This window comes from Gavia stellata, chromosome Z, assembly GCF_030936135.1.
Source record: "Gavia stellata isolate bGavSte3 chromosome Z, bGavSte3.hap2, whole genome shotgun sequence".
NCBI lineage: Eukaryota > Metazoa > Chordata > Aves > Gaviiformes > Gaviidae > Gavia > Gavia stellata.
Genome location: NC_082637.1, coordinates 30,136,073 through 30,157,120, shown reverse-complemented (window position 1 = coordinate 30,157,120; position 21,048 = coordinate 30,136,073). Strand labels below are relative to the sequence as shown.

Sequence of the window (21,048 nt, the reverse complement as noted above, 5' to 3'; positions counted from 1 at the left end):
GTTTTACCAGGTCACCCCTTCTGCTCCAGCCTCGCCACCGACGACACGGGGAGGGAGCGGAGGGGACCTGCTCTGAAGCAGCGGAGACATGCAAAGCCCCCAAAGCTGCTCGGGTTTACTGTCAGCTGAAGTCTCTCCATCTCTTCACAGTCCTCCTCTGAAGGCCACTGCGACAACCGCAGCATGTCCTGCGGACATGGGTGGGCTTGTGCGTCCCAGAGCTGAGGGCAGCCGGCAGGCCGCTGGCAGGGCAGAGCTGGGGTCCTGCCTGAGCTGAACCGATGGCACCTTGGTGCGCCCTGTCACCCCCCCTCCGCAACGCTCAGGCCCCTCGCACCTCCTCAGGTGTCCCCCTCCTGCCCTGGGACACAGCTGGGGAGCGAGCTGCAGGGTAGGAGAGAGAAGGGAGGAGGACAGCAGCAGACTTTTCTCCCCTGCCTCACAGCCTCTCTCCTAGCTGAACCCGCCACCGACGCAAGAAGATCTCAGCAGGTTCCCTCTTCCGCTTCATCCCTCAGTGGGGGAGAAGCACCACAGTGAGCTCAGGATCTGGGGCACGTTGTCCATGCCCTCAAATGGAGAGAGAGAGGTGTCCTGCTCGGCCCCCAGCACCTGATAAAAGGGGATGACATCAAGGCTTGAGGACAAGCACACAACAAATAAGCGTGCGTTAGACAAACTGGCCGGTGCACTTACCCTCCCACCACAGCTGTTAGATGTTTACACTTACTGCGGCTACAGCACCCAAGGTTCAACGAAAGACAGCTTTGGGCCTAACACAGCATTAATGCTGCAAGCCATTAATTACCATTTAACGTCAGCTCTCAGGCCTTTCCCTTTACAGGACAGCCAACGTAAAGATGCTTGGAGAGCAGCAACCCAGTGCAAATCTCTTGGCAAAATGGATGAAGGAAGCAGCTGTGCTATCCAACACCATGGTCAGTGATTTAACAGATTAATCAACTGCTGCCCAAACCGAAAAGCTGAACGAGCCCAGCTCCCTCTTCCTCCAACAAGGCTGCAGGGTCACTGTCAGGGCTGGAGGTGCTGCACGCTTCTCAAGTGTGGAAGCGAAACCCCGGCCGAAGATCACCACCAGTCTACACAGAGCTTAAAACAGACTCTTCATCTCACCTCCCACAGATCGCAAGTACGCTTGCACAGCATCCTTCTCACGGACACCAGGTCACGGTGCACAGCGCTGACTGTGAGTCAGCCAACAGGTTCCAACTCCAGACAGAGCCACGCGGGTAGACTCACCCTGATGGTTTTTGTTAGTTTACTGTTGCGGGCAAATAATGAAAACTTGACGTAAGTTTCTAAATATTGATATAGCATAGCTAACCACAGCATGGACCTGCCAGGAATTTCTAAATGTATTTTGCAATATAGTAAAGGATCTTGGAAAAGTTCATGAGTAATTTAGAAGCAGAAGTATGATAAGACAAAAGAAAAAAATTACAGACTTCAACTGTTCATAAACTCTTACGCAGAAAGCTACTCTCATCAATTTTGGAGGGAAACAAGTGACTGAAACATCTTCAGTGGTTTAGCCCCAGTGGTTTGAGGGAGTGAGAGCACCTGGTTTTAATTTTTTAGAATGAACCTCCTCTCCTAAATCACTTGTGCTTCCTTTGAAAATCTCACCGATTTAAACCAGTGTGACAGCAAAACTACTGTATGTCAGCAGCAGATTACCCATGCGTTTGTGGCACCTGTAAAATCTGTTTACTGTTATTAAGATGCTATTTCCCTTCCTAACTGCAGACCTTCCCTCCCATTTACGAGAGCATGAGTAGGCATGTAGTAAGCTGGTTCCGGGAACTCACTGGGTGAATTTTAAACAGTTTTTTTTCCCCTGAATTTGTGCTGAACTCATGATAACAGAAGTCTGGCCTTTACCTGCTTTTGAAAAATTCCATTTAGTCTGATGGAAGCAAACCTAAGTATTGCTATAAAAATGATTTAGCTTGGCAATACTTTTATACCACTGGAAATCAAGAGAAGTGCAAACAAGGCCAGGGGAATTAAATACCATTAGGATGAGAACCTAGGTCTCTGGCTGGAACATCACAGGCTTCTAGCTAAAAAAAGGGCATGAGTTCACTGCACAGAGATTTTATTTTTAACCTGTTGATCAGTGCAAGCATTTATTTGCACAATATGTTTACAACAGCCAATGATACAACTTATACACTGCCTATTAAAGAGAGTGCATAAATGTTGTCTGGCGCATATACAGCAAGGAAATACTTCTCTTTCACACTGCATGACTTCTTCACGGTAGCAATAAGCTCCCTATGAAATTGCTGTAACTGAAGAACACAAAGTCTCCTCCAGTGGTCTTAAATCTTATGAAGTTGCTTTATCCTTAAAAAGTCATTTTTTCATATAAATAATTTTTAATCCACTTTCCATTTGGTCTATGCATCAGAACTACTGAAGAAAAAAACCCATTCTACTAAGGTAAATAAAAAGGCAGCGATGAGCAAACATGTTACGTTTAAACATTTACAATGACTGATATTAACCCATCCACCTGATAAATGTGTTACCTTCAGAAGACTAAGCATAATTTCATTTTAAAAGGTACTTTTGAGCCATTCCAGGTTAAAAGTCAGTAAATTTAAGATTTCAGAACAAAAAATTGCCATACATGAACTTTTTATATGATAAACAGACAGAAGCCAGATTCATTTGGGGCCCACGTGTAGGTACATGTTGCAACTACCATTTGGATCCAGGGAAAATGCTCCTTCTAACAGCATGGCTCCTTTAATAGGATTGCAAGAACAATCTCAATTTCATTTTCACTCTTGCTTTAACCATTTTCTTTGTGTTGAGAAGCTGCTTTCCATCCCCAAACTAGCTTGTGAAGCCAGCTTGTTGAAACTGGAAGTCAAAACCAATTCCTTTAATTGAGCAAGATTGAACACAAAAAAAATTACATGTCTGTGAAGCAGCTAATCATTTTATTTATGAAATGCTCTCTCGTCCAAGACAACTGCGTGTGAAGCTTCGTGAAAGTCATCCTTAATTTCCCTGATGGGTGGTGGATCAAAGCATCTCGTGATGCTGGGCACAGCAGGAAGGTCATCTCAGAGCTCTTCTTTCTTTCTCATTTATAAGGAGTTGCTCTTCTCAGCTGATGCTTTATTGTTGCTGAAATACGACAACACTTCCTTGGAAAAATGGGAATCTCCTGCCATTAAATATTCATACGTGTGCCTGCTACCATGGAAGTTGAACTCTAAACAAAGCTCTGTGCCTGAACATCATGACCCTGTGCCACAGCGCGGGGAGGGAACTGGGGTTTTATCAAAGTCACTCTAACAGACAGGCTAGCAGGCTGGAGCTTGCCACTCTCTAAGCAGCAACAGATTTAAAAGAAAAAAATCATTTTTACCATGGCAAATTATACTCTTTATTAACTAAAGCAGAAATGTCAAGATAGTGCAGCTTTCAGATTCAAATGTTCCATGTAATGCTGCCACAGAATGAAACAGCAAATATTCTGATGATAATAACAATTATAGCAATAAGCTTGTGTTAACACATGACACAAAGGCACATCAAACCTCTTTAAAGAGGTTTATGGAGTTTCACTTGAATAATGTCTTTCTAGAACAGCTACTGACCAGGTCTCTGCTTCTCTTCTGATATAACCAGATGGGTATTCAAAACAGAAAAATACCCAGCTAAAGGCCTCAGGTCCTAATATAGAGGCCTCTACCATTTTTGAATGACACAGGCATTTGAGCTTTATATGTTGTCACAACTAGCAGGTCAATAGATACCACCTGCCATATGAAAAACACTGAGGAGGCACTTTATTCTTTGAGATGCCAGCCAGACACACATGAATAAACAGTACTCATCTGGCACACAGATGGGACCATCTGCATGACCGTTTTGCATCATGCACTACCTTCCAGGGAATATTAAAACTGCTTCACGTACGTCAGTCACCCTCTCCCCGGCAGAGAGACGAGTGGATCCTGTTTGTCACACAAAGAAGCACACCTGTACAGAAACTTAACCTGGTGATTAGGGCATGCATCTCTGGCAGAGCTGAAGCCGAGGGCTTCGTTCACTTGCTCAGATGTAGGCAACCAGTGCAATCCGTAGCAGCACGCAGCTTTGCAGAGTCCACCAACATGCTTGCGCCTCCAACAGCACCGGCCCCTGAGCCTCAGCCAAACCTCAAGTCCTCAACAGCACTACCGTGGTCCATGCTGCCAGGACAGGGGCTATCAACCATCAGGCAACACAGTCTTTGAGAGAAAAGGCTACAAACTTTGTCAAACAGAAGAGCTGTAAAGAGAAACCAGCTTTCTCCAGTTCCCTGCTGGTTTTGCATTACAAATGACAACACAGAGAGAGACAACCATGGCCACAATACCTCATTAGTCCCACACACCAGCTTTGGACAACCAGAAGCTTCTCGCACCACCATCATTCCTTCGGCCTTTCCATCGTCCCTCAACCTGCCTCCCCAGCTCTGGGTGAAAGTTAGAGTTGAAAACTTCGAAAGCTCTTTCCACCAGATGGCACATCATGTTTTCCTACCCCCTGAGATGTTCCAGTACCACTTGCTTCCTACTTCCTTTCACTCCCAGTCTTAATTCGAGAAGTTACCTCCTTCCTCATGATGATCAATGTAATGCTTCCGCTGGGGTGCTCAGTCAGGACTGCTCAAAAAATTGGCCGTAAAACTGATACTCCAAAGATCACTGAGGCAAAATAACCATGCATTTTCAGGTCAGATATGCTCAGGTAATTTTTCAAGGCAACAGTAGAGCAGTTGTTTTTAAATACCACCCTTGTGAACTCCCTGCCTGTGAAAGACCTCCATCTACGAGACTTGTGAAAAGTCCATGTAATTAAAACCCCTACAAGTGACATTAGGCCTCTGGATGATGTTTTGCAAAATGCATCATACGCACTCAAACGTAACTTTCTGAAACTTCTCAAAAATTCTGTGACAATAAACAGAGAACCTCAATGCACTTGCCTCTCTTAGTCCTCCTATACACTGTCTGGTTTAAGAATAAAGATCAGTTAGTGTCTAGGTTTGTCACACACATCTGTGCGATCCAGCCGGACGCAGGCAGGGTGCCAATGCTGGCTAACATGACTTTGCGGAGTGGAAATCGGCTTGTCTGTCTGGCCAGCGGCTTTGATTTCCCCGAGCTTCTGAAAGACAGCACGTATGTAAATAGGAGTTGCTTAGTTACGGAAGTGAAGGTGTTTATTTTGCAACAAGCAATATAATAATTGCTAATAGACCCGGTTCAGAGATCATCTCAGACGTCCGCTTGGCTTGCGTCTAAGGATGCCAGCTGCAGAGCCAGCCCGCGTCCCACTCCCGCTCGGCAGGCTCCAGCTCTCACACCCGCGTCTCCATCGCCTGCCACAAGCTGTGTCACGGGCTGTGAGATGGCAGACACCCCTGCAGCACACCCCCATCTCCCCAGCACCAGCACGGAGAAAAATCTGCAAAGCTGAGAATTTGACTGATGTGCTACCTCATTTATCAGAAGCAGTATGGACCACTAACCCTTTAACATGGCAAACTGGTACCCAAATCACATGGCTTCAAGCCAGCTCAGGTATTTTTGCCCTAAAAGGACTTGGCCTCTAAGAGGTGCTTCTTAAGGATGCTCTTTGAATAAAATATTACAGAAGGCACTACTGTTGCTAATCTGAAACCAGACACTTCTGACTCTATTTTCAGCCTGTTTTTCTAAGAAACCGAGGCTCGAGAGGTCATGCTTCTTTCAGTAACTTAAACCCCATTGCTCATTCTAACCAAGTGGTCTGGAGGATTTTTGTATTTATACAAGCTCTAGAGAAATCAGGCTGAGATGCCAGGCCTGGAGAAAAGGTTGAGTCCACACACAAGACAGCCGAAAAGCTACATCCAAGGGACCTAAATGTGAAGAAAGACTTATTAAGAGCTCACAAGCTATCACGAGATAGTGATGCATGAAAAAAAAAAAAAGGCTTTATTAGTTTCGGTGCTTAGAGAATTATTTAAGTTAGTGCTTCATTCAGCAAAAATCCTCTTACAGAAAAAAGTAACACATGATCTGTAAAACCACAGGAACAGACAGCAAGACCAGCAGATAAATGTAGTGAAGACAGTATTTTCAAAATTAATAGAAAGAGAAGGGGAAACATTTCAGGCTTATGATCTCCTTCCACTCAAATTCTCCATGGGTCTAAACTGTTATAGTCCAGAGCTTGATTTACGCATGCAGTTCTGGCATGTAGTTCTCACCAGAGACTACAAATAAAGAGATTTTACACTGAGCACCCACAGCTAAAGATAACAGCATTGCAAGTTAAAATAAAATCATTCCGAAATAGTTTTATCAAGAATGTGAAAGCTGAATCCGAGTAAGAACATCTTTAGTAAAACATGATCCATTGCTACACTTGTGTCTAAATACGTTCAAGTCTCTAGACTACACATTTGATACTGGGCAGTAAAGGCAGGGAGAGGAACTGAGGATTTACAGCTAGTAAAAATTCTGGTTCACTGTTTTTAAGGACACTTCTGGTGTCTGCTAGATACTGTTATTGTTACAGTATCATTACTTATAAGAAGCCCAAAATATGAAGTGCATACCAGAAAGGTAATAATATTTCATATACAGTATCATATTGCATGTATGCAGACAGGCTATCATACGTTTTCTTTACCGCTACATAAATGTTGCTTATTGCTTTACTAAGGGAAGCCAAAATTTTTACTTCAGCTCATTTAATCGATGGTTCCATTTAGCACATGAACATTGAAAAGAATCAGATTTACCAAGCTGCCTTTTAACAAAAATAGGTTAATTTTAAGACAGTAAATAAGCCGCAAGAGATTTACATAGCAGTGTATAAGCCAATAATCTGCTGATGTTAAATGTTATTTACTCAGGATTTTTTTTCCAATTCAGCACCCACGATGCAGATGAATTTGCACAAGTTTTTCTCACTTCTTTAACCTCTTGTTTAGTGACTGTATGGCAGGATCAAGAAGACAGTATCTAACAGTCACTGCTAGGCATTACATACTGCTTTCCAGTAAGCCAAGGTTTATAAATTCAATAGTAATGTGGTTGGATTCACTAATACAGTATTAGAAAAAATGGCTAAGTTTTAAACTAGACTATCAGACACTCAAAAAAAAAAATTAAAAAAAAGTAAGCAACCTTACCCCAGGTAATAAAGAAATCCCTCAAATTAATTGCATAGATTTTAAAGTTAATAAATAAAATGCAAGGAGTATTTAAATCTCAATTCTTGCCTTTCCTGAGTGTCACCAAAACCTCCAGCAGTAATTACAGTTTATGCCTTTCAAACATGAGGCTGTAATTAGGGATTAGGACAAACAGTTACTGGAACAGAGAAGCTGCAAGATGTGGTTTCTGTGAAGCGCTCTGGATTTGCCTATTACAAAGCCATCAGCCCTGATAGAACAGGGAAAGCACTCCACAGCTCTCTGGCTAAGAGGCGCAGGGAACTAAGGCAATGGAAGAAACACTACAAAATCCAGGGAAATGTCTGTGGTCAGTTTGATACAGATGCTGAATGTGACTTTCAACTCTGTCAAATCTGACACTGTAGTACCCACAGACATGAACCTGAAATACTCTTAAAGTTTTAAGATGGAATCAACACCTTGCACAGCGGTCAAACCCTGCATACTTTTAGATATCTCTCTTGCATGGTCATCATCATCAGGCCCTTCAGTCTTCTTGACCGGGAGAGGTAAAACCACCTCTGGTTTTTCAGTTACCAGCGGTGGGCTGGAGGGAATACCCCATGGCCATGTCCAGCAACGTTATGTTCTGTGTTTCATCGGGGAGGATTACACACTTGCTTACAGACTAAGCAAGAGCCTAGCAGGTGGATGACCTGCGGCGCTGGCAAGGAGCAGACCAAACGCGTGCCCGGACGCTGGGCTTACCTGACGTGGTGCTTCTCTCCATGCTCTGCTTCTGAAGGTCCAGGCTCCGCAGCTCCTCCGTGCTAGCGTATTTCATGACAGAGTTGATGGAGGTGAGGGTGCTAATGAGCTGCGAATTAAGAGATCCAATCTGGGAGTGGGGCTCCCCAAAGGCTTCTGCCAATTCACTGTAATTTTCAGCAAGCAGCATCTGCTGTTCCTGCAGCAGCTTCTGCACACGCTCGATGTAGTGATCCAAGCCCGTCCTCAGCTCAGGTGGAGGCAGAGGGCTTTCCAAGAGATCGCTCACTGGCTCGCACACAGACTCTCCCCCAACACCGATGCTCCTGGTGCCAGCTGGCACCACCGGCAATGGAGGGGGTCCACAGGCAATGCTTCTCATTTTAAGGCCAACCAGGTAGTTCTCATGAACGTTTATCTGCCCAACACCAGAGTCTTTGGTTTTTATTGCAGAGGGCTTTTCAAAGCCAGGGTGGCTAGAGAGCAAGGTGCCTACACCAACTGAACGCGTTTTAGCAGATGCATGTATGTCCTTCACCCGGCCATCTCCTACTGCCACGCTCCGCATCTCCACGCTCTCTGTGTTGGTCTGTTTATCGTAGCTGCTTAGAGCAGTGTTTGTCCCGCAGTCTGCCAGGGAAGCCGTCTCCGTGCTGGTGCACTGGCTCACCATCTCCAAAGCGGTGCTTGTTTGCTGGCTAGCTGTAGAAGGCACAGCCATCACTGTTGCCTCTGCCCTGGGCACAGTCTCTGTGGCCGTTTCGCGGGACACGTGCTCCTTGGGGGCACAAACCACCACGTCCACTGAGCAATCCCCGCAGCCCACAGTCCTGACCGCTCCGCCCACCCGGGTTGTCCGGCCGAGACTCGGAGCGCCTGCTGGCTCCTCCGTGTTGATGCCCCTCTCACAGACGCTTGTCCCGGCGCCCACCGCCTTGTCACGCAGCTCAACGGACCTCCCCGTGCTCTGGTCTCGCACCTCTGCCCTCTCCCTCACCAGCCACTGGCTCATCAGGAGCTCAGGGCCTGCAGCCGCGCTCCGCACTGCAGGTCTGCAGGAGGTGCCGATGCTGCTCATCTGCAGGTGGTTTCCCACCGACGAGTCGGCAACATCCACGTGGTCTCCCACCATTTGGTCTCTCGTTTGTGCAACGGCCTCCACCATCCTGCTGACGACATGGGGCTGAGCCATCACAGCTTTATCCACTTTTTTCCTAGACCCAGCTGCCTGCAGCTCCTGTTTTAATTTGGTCATTTCCCTGTCATGGGTCGTTTCCTTTAACTGAACCTCTAGCCTGTAAATCTTCTCCTTAAGGGCTTCAATGGTCTGCTGCTGAAGCTCTATCTCTTTCTCGACCTCCGTAGACAAGCCAAGCATGGCCTCTGTCACCCCAACCCCAGACTCTCTGATTTCTTTCTCTGTCCCCACAGCTACTTCTCTGTGTCGCCTTGCAGATCTGTTGTATACAATCACATCATTCATGTTCTCATCAGCACCTACAGCAACAGATCGGGTTTCTTTTGTCAGGCTTTCTCTGTTCACCCGAAGGTTTGCGGGACTTTCATAGTTGCTGTCCTGGATTTTTTTCTCCAGGGCTTGCATCTCAGCAGTCAGCTGCCTGAACTCCTCTATCCTCTGAGAGCTCTGCTCCACGCTCTCTACCTCTTCCTCACAATCTATATACAGTTCTCCACCTCTTCGCACCTGAGACATGTGTTCCCACTGCTCTGCATTTCCCGCACTGTAGGATCGCTTTCTGAAACCGTAGGTGTCATTTTGCGTGGCTTTCCTCTGGTTTTTGAGTTCAGCCATCATGTGCCTCTTCTCTTCCTGTAACACTGAAATTTTGACCTGCAGCACAGGAATGGTCTTGACTTGCTCCTCGAGCTCCTTGAGACGCTTGAGGGCAATTGCCATTTGCTCCCTGATGTGTTGCAGATGCACCGGGCTCACGTTGGTGACCGGTGTGGATATTCCGGAGCTCATGGGGCTGTGACGAATGGAACTGCCCAAGGAGGAACTGAAGCAGGCACCATAGTCGCCATTGCCCTGATACCCATTCTGCAGCTGCTGAGACATGTGACCGTACCCGCTGGATCCCACAAAAGAAGGGAGGGAGCTGGTGGAGCCCATGCCTCCAAAGCTGGAAAGCCGGGGCCTGCGGACATCTCCAGGTGTGACCTGCATCATCCTCTCCTGCTCGAGTCGCCTCCGCGTTTCCATGAGGGTTTTTGTTACATGGAGGTTGTGTCGAGGAGGCTGGGGGGAGGGAGGAGGAAGCTGCTTACTCTCCGGGACGGTTAAGTAGGAAGGAGATGCTTCAAAGGAAACCGAGGGTCTCGCAGCAACGGACGAGGTTACTTGGCTCCTCGCTGCCACACAAGACTGCTTGTTCTCATCACTGTTCGATGAAGAGAGAGACTCCGTGGAGGTCCAGCCACTGTACTGGCCACCCGAGTTCTTGGTACCCACTGAGGCTGGTATGGCTTTCCTCTTCTTTTGGATGTTTAGTTTCTTAATGGTATTCCCCTTTTGTATATCATCCACGTACTTCAGAAAATCCAAGTCCAGCTGGTAGCCGTAAGGTGTTTCCACAAAATAAGGGCCTTTCCGTTCTTTTTCATCTTCTCCATTTACAATAACTTCCTCTTTTTCTGGAAAAGAAGAAACAAAATCAGCACTGGAAAAGAAACCATGTCTCAGTAAACTAGGCACTGAAACACAAGCGCGGAAAGACGGGTGCTCACAGCACGCCGGAGGCAGAAACTGCTGCTGCAGCTCAGCGGGCAGACCAGCTTTCTGCTGACTGACCCTCAACACTAAATCCCGATTAACTTTTTAAAAGTTAATCAGTAGGTTTTCAAATGCTGAGAAGTGCATACCCACATAAATGTGTACACATGCACACACACAGATAACGTCTGTTAACAAAAGGGCACAGAAGTGGCACAGCTAGTAGCTCAAAGCTGTCCTTCCCCAAATCCTTCCAGTCTTCCCATGTCACACACTACGCTTCCACGTAAAGACCACAGGATTACAACCTACAGCATGAATCATCCGGAGACCAACTTTTCTAGAGGGAGCATTCGAGCAGGCGACGGGAACTCCGACCCCGCTCCTTATGCAACCGATGCCGTTAAGACTTTACGCAGATCTGCAGCTGTTTTATGGCTTTGGGAACTGCTGCCACAAGAGCAGCAATACCAGTTTGCTCTCACCTCAGCTCACATTACTTCCACCAGCGCCTCTGCCTCTTTCATTTTAAACTGCACGAAGCCCCAGCACGGAGACAGGCAGCGGGACCCCCTTCCAGCAGGGTCCCGAATCCCACTGCGGAGGGAAGCCTGCCGCCTCGCACGCAAGGAAAACCCGTCTGCCCTCCAGACAAGGGACTCGCCTGTCCCCAAAGCAATCTAAGTAAAACTTCACCAGATCCGCTGAGCTTCCTTGGGCTGAGTATTTATACGCAGTGCTGCTATACAACCTGCTCCTCCCGTCCCACTTAAAAAAAAGAAAAGGGAAAAACAACTGTTCCAAGTTATGAGCTGGAGGAATAATAACAGGCAGCTTTCCGGTTACCTGAATTAGCCACATGCCTCTGCCCCCACACTGCAAATTTTCCAGCCACGTATGGCTGCCCCAGCTTCATGTGTCACCCGCCGAAGCCCTGCCTCCCTCCCGGATTTCTCCTTCTTCACCCCATAAGGAAGAGCCGCCCGCTCCCGCGCAGCCCCGGCCGGCGGCGCACACCAGCTCCGCCGCCCGGCTCCGCCAGCGCGCCCGGCCGCGCGCCCCTCCGCCGCCCCCCCCGCGCTCCCGAGGTGCGCGGTCCGCCCGCGGGGCGCAGCGCGCTGCTACCGTAGCTGGAAGCGAATGTAGCTCTCCGTTTCGTTTTTAAAAGCCGAGCTTTGGAAGCCGCGTCCTCTTAAAGGAATATAAGCCTCGGGGCGGGGGGGGGGGGGGGGGGGGAGATAAACTCTCGACTTACTGCAACTACAGGAAGTGACTTAATGTTGTACCGAAAAGGTTTCGGAGAAGGGAAAAAAAAAAAAAAACTCCTGTTTTTCCAGTTTCCTTGGCATGCTTAAGAAAAGCTTTGTCTACAGACAGTAGAACTGCTTTCATGGCGACCCTTTACGCTTTTGGCTACCACAGGACACCCCGAGCAGTAGATGGAAGGAGGATGCTGCTTGGGGGAAACCTACCTCCCCCGGCACGGGAAAAGAAGAGGACGGAGACACGGACACAGGCGGGCACATGTGAGAGCAGCAGAAGTGGGGCTGACCTGCACGCGTTGGTATCTCCGTCCTGCAGTGTGGACAGACTGTTCGGCAGCACAAACAACCCGCCCAGACCACACGTTTCTGCTGAAAGAGTCTCAGTATGCTGTGGTATTTACTTATAGATGCACCTAAAATAGCCGTCTAAATACCAGAGTGGAAGCAAAAATACATGCATGCAGACATACTGTAAGCACATAAGCACACACAGCTCCTCCCAACAGGACTGCCTCAATGTCAGGCAGGGAAAGTCTCCAGGACTCTCACTGACAGGGACAGAATGAGACAGGCATACTCTCCAAATTACACCTCCTCCTCCCCAAGTTCAGTGCTCTGTTCCCAGATTCTCATCCTGGCTCCCTTCCACACAGACAGACAACTCTTCTTTCCACACTCCACGGCTCCTCACCCTAGGTTGGTCACCCTTCCTTCCCACCTGCACCCCAGGTTTGTCCCCACTCTTACACTGGACCCCATCTCCGGTAGTCTCCTGGTCTCTTTCTACCCTCTTCCCACGCTTTGGGATTTCTCATGGATTTTCTCCACTTATATCCATTTGCTTGTGCCACAAATTCCCACCCAAAATCTGGTTATACTCTTGCACCTCATCCCAGGCTTGGTTCTAGCCACTTCACACAGCCCATGTAAATTTAAGCTCCATCAATTTTACCTGTTGTCCCATTTTCCCCAGTTCCTTTTCTCTGCTTGTCTCGGTCCTTCTCTTCCTACCCAGCACCATCTCAGATTCTCTCATCACTACACCAGCGAAATCAGGCAGCTCCTCTAAGCTGTCCTTGGGCACAACACGTAAGTGCTGGATGGGGGAGGGAGGAACAGACTCTTTGGAAGTCCCAGGACTTAAGAATTAATGCATCTTTGGAAAAATATTCATAAACCCTCTAAAAAGACATGCAAATCTCATGTTAAGTCATGAGAGCCAAACTGGAGTCTCATATTTTTTTCCTCTTCGTGCAATGGTATTGAGATTGCTCAACAGAAACCCATCAAAAATAAATAATACTAATAATAATAATAAAAAAAATCACATTGACACTCAATCCCTCACTAAACTTCTCCACAACACCTGCAGGCAGGTCAGTGTCTTCACAATAAAATCCCTTTCGTCCTCAGCTTAAGCTGGCAGCGCTACTAGGACACAGTTCCTGTCTGCTGCTCCACTAGCATGAGACTGTGTGGAGCTGACTGCCTATTACTTCTCCTTAAAACAACACAATTGAGCACTCCACCAACACAATCCCAGTATTATGAGTCGATCTCTGGAGATGTCTCTTGATATGTTAAGACAAACGAGGATCAGGCATGCAATCTACCACCACCAGCACGACACTGTGATGCTGTGTGCAGGAGCTGTGCCAAGCCTTTGTGCATTTTGCTGTCTCAGAAAAAGGGCCAAAATGGGTGTGCCTGTTAAGCATGGAACAAAGCAAAATGGATGGCTGTTTTCAAGCAATAAAAATTGTTTTGTTGATTCCAAAAGAAAAAAAAAAAAATCTAATAAAAAGGAAATTAATAAACACCCGATAAGAGTGCAGCCCTTTTTCCTTTCAGCCCTTAGGTCCTGGATGAACCATGGATGATGCCCTTACTCCATAGCTTTGATGGGTGAGTACCAAGTGCTACACAAGCAGGTATCTCAGATTAATCCAAAGGAGGCTGTATCTATTTGCCCTTCATCCAGAATGACAAGCCTTCATGCCCAGAGACCTCAAGTGAGCAAAAGATTCCTACGCCATTCACCACAACACACAGAGAAGTACTGCAGCAAATACTGGGCAGTACAAACACTCTTGATAGGTGTCTTGTCTCATCCTTGGCTAGCTGATCATGGGCACTGCTAAAATTAGAACTATTCCCCAGTCTCTATATACCTCAGACAAATATTAATCATGTAATTGTGTTACACTGAAACAGTATGTGCAGACGCATGAACAAATACACTTTTGTCTGTGAAAATGCTGCAGACGCTCCTGTTTTCTTCTGAAATGTCTTTAAATGCAATGAGACACAAACACATCGTGTTTTTAAGCCAGAACCTGTGAAGTAAAACACTGTGTGAAGCACAAAGGCCTCGTTGTGATAGTGTCATTATTAATGCATTTATCCAGAAGTATACAAATACTTTACGTCCCTCTCCCTGTTGCAGGATAACCACAGGCAGGACACCAGCAGCATTTAAAAAATGCACCCTTGGATTCTCACCTCCTGCACTGCTGGGACTGGCTCTGTCCAAACATTCCAGTCTTGCCAACTTCCATGAAATTATATCCTATCCAATGCACTACACAAGAACATCACTATATTAAAATATTGAGTCAGCCCTACTTCAGTCCACACTAATCACGTCTGGTCCCAGACCAGGAGAACTGGAAAAAAATAGGACATTTAGTTGATATGCTTCAAGACTTCTGAGGTAGAGAAAAGCAGTGAAAATGTGGACAGACACAGAGGTTTGGTTCTGCAAGCTAGGAAAACTTTATTGTAGAGCTGCCTTGGCGAGTTGAGGAAGAGCAAAGAGAAGCAACTGAAGATGTATTTCTGAAGCTAAAAGTCTAAGGTGCCTTGCAAAATATAGCTATCACATCTAAAGCCTTCTCTCACCATCTGGTTATGATATCTCCTCCAAGGCATTTTTATCTGGGATCTGGCTGCTATTAAAGAAGTCTTTTCCATTGAAATAATGCTATGAATAACAGAGTCTCCTTCCAGAGTTATGGCATAAGACAATTCATAAAGAATGCTGCAGAGGAAAAATACAGAGGCAATAGCTGGCATAAATGGAGTTGAATCAGTATTTTTTATACGCTCAACTTCAGTTTGAAAGGTTATCTGGGGCAGGAAGAGAGAGGATAAGAAAAAAAGATTTCTGACTTTTTGATTCTTTACTGCAACAGAGAAGAAATTGATGCTTTCCCCTTCTCCTGCCACCCCCAATACTACTTTTGTTCTTTTCTCTTTCTGTTCTTCAGCATAGATAAATGAGTATCAGCCTCGCTTTCTAGTATTTTCAAAGGTGGGGAGAAAAAAGCCCAAAACCCAAACAATCAATCTATCAGATTTTTATTTTATTTTATTCCAAGAACTGAGAGGGAAAAACTTGCAGAAACAGAAAGTTGTTTCTGTACTTTGCCAGACACAGCAGGAGCATCGCGTGTTTTGTTTTTCCCTTTGCAGTTAAAGCATACAGTGGCCGTGTGAAGCACGCCGCAGGTGCGGAGCGCCGACTGCCTTTGTTGGCTCCTCATCTCCCACGCGGAGGAGAGCCACCGCAGCGTGGCAGAGTCAAGCCACGAAGCTGCCCGTGACGATACCCCGGTGCTGGCCTCAGCCACCCTTCCTGCAGCGCCAGGCTGGAGTGCCTGGATGAACCAGCTCAGCTTCTACAAGCAATGGCACATTTGCCCAGCACACTACACTGTGGTGTAGACGTGGCTGGTAACACCTTCCCCTCTTTTTCTGCTATGGAAAAACCACCAATAAATACTGCCTTGTAAGAAAGGTAATCTATTGTAACCTTATAAGAACAGTTTTGGTATTAATCAGCTACAGCTATGCCTGGAGCAAACAGGATTTAACTTGTGACGCAACTGAGGCTGTGGGGTATGGGGTACTACAGTCCAAAACAAAACACCCCAGCCAGAGAGGCATGACCGACTCTGCTACCAACCCCGCAGTTACAGGTGTGGGGGATTCTCCTGTTACAGAGGAATTCCATTTGCTGCACATCTTACTGAAGAAATAAACCTCCAGTGTAAAATGTGTGCTGCAGATTTAATTGCAAAGAAAAACGAGGAGCAGAAAAATGGTAAAATATTTTATAAGGTTTTTAGATTACTTTTTAAAATTTATGTGCCAATACCCCAACTGACTTTTAAATCTGACATCTAAATACTCAGTACTTTGGGTTGGGGGTTGTAATCAAAAAATGGGGAATAGCAACTTCCCTGATAATAGTAACAACAGAGAAAGGCTGAAGCTACAACACTGTGTAATAAATAGGTTTTTATTTCAAGATACAGAAGCTCCAGCTCAGATATTTGTAGTGGCAAGCCTCACAGAAGTGAATTAAGGACACCACCTTAAGTCAATGAACATAAGCAGCAGCAATGTTGAAGAAAGATGATTCAGAGTGCTGCTGTGTTTTGGTTGCACTGTGAATGCAAACACTAGGGCACTGGGCTGCGATGCCACATTTACCACACAACGTTGGTAAAAGAAGGCGTTTTAAGAATGGATCTGCTGTCTTAATACCATGCTCTTTCTTACTGACCATTAAGTCAACAGAAGAAAAACTCAAAAACAATCACAGCCACAACGCAAAGGCCATTAAAAGCATCAAAAGTCTTTCCATTGACTTAACTGCGCTTTTCTATTGACTTGATCAACCCACAGTGACAACAGTCTCTCAAGCAGTTATGTTCCTCTGAACCTGAAAAATCTTAGTTGCTTAGCATCGTACCAGGATTACCACTATGATAAAAAGATAATAAAAAATGTATTTGTTTAGCATTATAGGAAAAACAATGAACCAGCTCTAACCTTGGTACCGGTGATCAGGTGGATGCACTAGTCTGGATGTCCCACTGTCACTTTCTCCTCAAGGGTCAATTCCTAAACCACGGAACCATTTCTTAACCTTGTAGAAGAGACTCTGGCTTTTCTTATTCTTCCCCCTTTGCTGCATGTTTGCTAACTACTGTTCATAGCTACGAAAACCAGTGCATTTTGGTATCACACAGAAAATGCTCAGAATGCTCACCAGCCTGCTACCCAAAGGCGGGTAGATAGATAGATAGGTAGAGAGATAGATAGCAAATAGTCTTTTTGATGTTAGGAGGGGGTCTTTCAAGGTCACATTACCTTTTTTTGCACCATTAAAGGTTTTCTTTCACAGACTAAAAAAGAGTTACCTACAAAGTTTATATCTGAACACCATATCACCACAACTAAAAATTATTTCTGTGAGCTTTCAAAAAACACACCTCCTAACCCTCTATAGTCTTTTTAATGTCTAAAACTTTTACTTCTAGACTCTCTGAACTGAAAACTTGCAGGTCAAACATAAGTTCATTTAAAATATAAAATACAGGCTATAAGAAAATTGTGCAAATTAATTAACTCTGAATAAAGGATTAATCTTGTTTATGAGAAATCTATTTGGGGGTGGGGTGGGTGTGTGTGTGTGTGTGTGTGTGTGAAGCACAACTAACTGTCCTGGGAGTAAATGCAATACGCCACGTTATCAAAATTCACAAAATCTGCTTTATATTCTTGACAACTCTCTTATTTGAGGCCAATAATAAGTCTCCTTTCCAACTGCTCTCACTTTCTGGGAATAGCTCTAAATTTAGCAGTTCTGTGGTGTGACATGTCTGTATATGTGCACCACCTCAAGGCCGCTAACCACGGAAACTCAAAACTAAGAGGCTAGTCTGTTTTGCCCCCATCCCAGTTTCTGACTCACAGGTCCCGGGGGAAATCAAACTACAGCTGGCAGGAAGCAGGGCATGGGTGGGAAGGGATATAGTCATTAGCTTACTCTGCTAACTGCCCCATCATCAGCAAGGAAGAACAAAGCAGAAACCATAGTGGGGGTCAACAGCGTTGCCACCTCTGGGTAGAAACTACCTAAGAACAGTGGCCACTTGGGCAAATTCCTGCCACGAGTCAGCCTGTGGGTGCACCGTGGCTCTCAGCATGACCAGCAGGTCCACCATCAAGCAAGTCAGAGGCAAGTGGCAGCCTCAGTTGCATTGCACTGAAGCATTTCCCAAATCATCCTCCGCAAATGCCACTTTAACCAACGTGCCGTGTCAAGAAATGTAACTGAGGAAGAAAGAGCTGGCCTTACACTGAAAGCAAACCACTGAACTGGTGATGGGAGCTTAGCTGGCTCAGCCACAGGAAATACTCTGCCCTCAAAGATGCTCATTTCCTCATAGTGAAGTTAGCCGCCTGCTCCCTCAGGTGTCACTGGGAAGAGCGATGAGGTGTCAACAGTCATCCTTTACTTTTGGGCTTCAAATGGGGGGCATCGCAGTCCTGTTTACTTACGTTTGAAAACCAGATGCCAACAAGGCAAATACAAACCAGTACAAATTTACTCTTTCCAACCACCTGACTCCATGTGCATTTTTTCATCTTGGCAGTATTTGTCTGCTTGAGAACTGCCCTTCATCATTCCCTGATGCATTTGCTTCACTGATTTTCTACTGTGTGCACACTTATTGGCTCCAGCCACATTTGTGACAAATGAAGAGCATTCGATTTAAAGATACTTTCCAAATCAGACTAACTCAGGCCTGAGAAAATAATGTAAGTTATAGCAAACAGTAGGTACCAATCACAAGCTCCTCACAGCCTGGGAGAAAGCCATACAATGTGCTCTACCGACCACAGTAGGACAGCAGCTCAGTTTCAGACCACCATTGCCCTCCTTTCTGAAAATACATCCCAGTAGATCTGGGCCAACTGGTTCAGCCAGTGATGCTGATGAACGCAAGGTTGAGTCGCGGTGTTGGTTAAGGCAGCTTGCTGTCCTCTGCTGCACAGAAGAAACCCCAAAGCTCCCCCACCTCCCTTGCCAGCCCTTGAAAATGTGGCATACCTGCCCCGCTCTTTCGACAGTACATCATCCCCTGTTACTTTATGCTACTTCACTGTCACAAGAAAAATGACAAAGGAAAAAATAATTACAAAGATCAAGGCTTGCATCCACTTAGTAGGATGGGCTTCACAAAACCCAGATAGAGGGGTGGCAAAGCAGAAGAGGAGCAAACCCCCAAATATTTCCTCTTCCTTCCTCAGTCATCATGTTCCGACTCCCCATGGGGGCCAAAAGGAGTCATGGATGCAGGTGTTTGCCTGAAAATGTCTTTTAACACAACTGCGCATCACTGTTACCTGCTGAAGCCCAAGAAAAGAATGCTGTGTTTGCTTTCTAGCCAAGAACAACTGAATCACAGAACCAAAATATATAGATTTATAATGTCATTACCCTTCTGTGCCTATAAATCTCAGAAGATGTGAGAACCGGAGAACAGATACATAGGGCTATTTTAACAGGAGTAACCATCAGGAAAGAACCTGGACTCCTGGGATATAAACCTGCCATGGAATATTAAAACTGATTTACAGTTTCAGTTTGGTCTTACAGCTGTGCACAAGGTGGAAAAACTGGAAGAATTGTCTTCTGCAAGAATGGTTCTACAAATATTTGTATTTATGAGTCCTGGAAGGACATTATTTTGTCACATGCTTACCTCCATAAGGAATATGGTTTATGCTGCATAATCAGTATGATATTTGAAATACTGGGAATTGTTCCCTCCTACACCTTTTTATGTTAATCTAGTACTGCTTCCTTGTGTGAGATAAGATGTGTGTTGCCTTCCAAACTTCAAAAGCAATTTGCATTTTCCAAAAACACTGAAAGCTTTTTCTCTACACTTAAAATAGTTCAGACTGATGAACTGATTTTCTCCAAAAAGTTAAAAAAGTGACCATCAGAAAAAATATGGAAAAGGTTAATGTAAGAAGTAATTCTTTATGCACATACTCAATAGCTAAAAACAGTGGCTTATAACTGAAAGTCTATCAACAGTACTCAAAATGAGCAACTTTAAGGGTAACAGCTACCTTTTTGCTGTTGAAATGATGACTTAACAGTGAGTAGGTGCAGCGCTCCCTTCACTTGAGTGTTCACACCACCGAACTCCCACTAGAAAACCCGCATTTGTTGAAGGAAACAAACCACTCTGAACGTAACAACAAAAACAAAGAGGCTACCAGAGGTGCGTGAAACCGCAAGTGCAGGCTCCCTGCAGACCGCAGCACTTGCGAGACAGCCCAGCTAACCTGCGCTGTTAAAAAACCAAAAAAACCCATCCCAAGTTAATATCCCAAAAGAACATCGAGGGCTGGTTTCAGCTGTGCTACCCTGGGGTGCCCCCCATCCCTTTTCTGAGCTGGCCCGCAGCGCTAGGAGAGCCAGCTGCTCGCATCTCACCTCTCCCCTCGCCCCGTTCAAGGGTCTCACTCACCGATCCACCCAGAAGCAAACCCTTGGACGTTGATGCGTTTAGTTTTTCAGGCGATTAAGTCTGCAGCACGCTTTCCTTTGCCTTAAAGGGAGTGCGTATTCCTGACACATCAGCAGGCAGGGAGCCCAGAGGTTGCTACAGAGCATTTATTTATACTCATTTGGAATTTCCTGAGACAGTCGCAGCCTGGCAGCCAGCCCAGCGCAGCGCCAGTGGTTTCCTTCACGGCACCTCAGATGCTGCATGACGCCTCTGGCTCCCCAAGGGTTAAAATGCATGAAATGGGCAGCAGGACAAAAGGAACCATACCAAATGACACACCAAAAAGATATTCTTCTTCCTCTAATGAAGACAAATTTAATTCCCAAGAGGGAATTAAAAGTTCAGGTGACTTCTCTTCCAGCCACTCTCCCTTCCTCCCCAAGCCTTTCACCCCCACCCGCCTCATTTCTCACTCCCACGTGTAGACTGAGAGCACAGAAAGGTTCATTGATATAATTTGGGCAGAACAATTACCTCTGTTGTAACCCCCACTGCCTGCAATTCTGCCTGTGTTACGTTCAATTTTGTTTACTCTTCTCAAATGTAACTTACAATTTGAGGGATAAAAATAAAAACTTTTAGTATAAAGTTACAGACACAAACAGTTTTCTTTTTTTCTGAAACACAGCCAAAATACGAAATGTCCTTCATGCTAGTAAAAGCATTTTCAAAATGATGCACAAACATACTTGATTTTTC

General features: G+C 45.7%; 1 protein-coding gene across 5 annotated transcripts in view; it reads right to left on the bottom strand.

Annotated features, from left to right (window-relative positions):
- KANK1 (KN motif and ankyrin repeat domains 1) overlaps positions 1 to 20,327 on the bottom strand; it is a 37,692-nt gene extending 17,365 nt beyond the window's left edge. Inside the window, exons 1-2 of one of the 5 annotated variants that reach the window (XM_059833581.1) lie at positions 20,308 to 20,327; positions 7,967 to 10,621 (exon numbers count right to left, since the gene is read on the bottom strand). In XM_059833581.1, the coding sequence (XP_059689564.1) occupies positions 7,967 to 10,190 (2,224 nt within the window). In that variant the 5' untranslated portion in view covers positions 10,191 to 10,621; positions 20,308 to 20,327. Of the gene's footprint in view, positions 1 to 458; positions 500 to 7,966; positions 10,622 to 11,546; positions 11,593 to 11,825; positions 11,836 to 20,307 lie in introns of those variants that run through there. The other 4 variants (XM_059833582.1, XM_059833580.1, XM_059833585.1 and 1 more) reach the window with 4 other exon arrangements.
- Between the last annotated feature and the right edge of the window lie 721 nt (positions 20,328 to 21,048).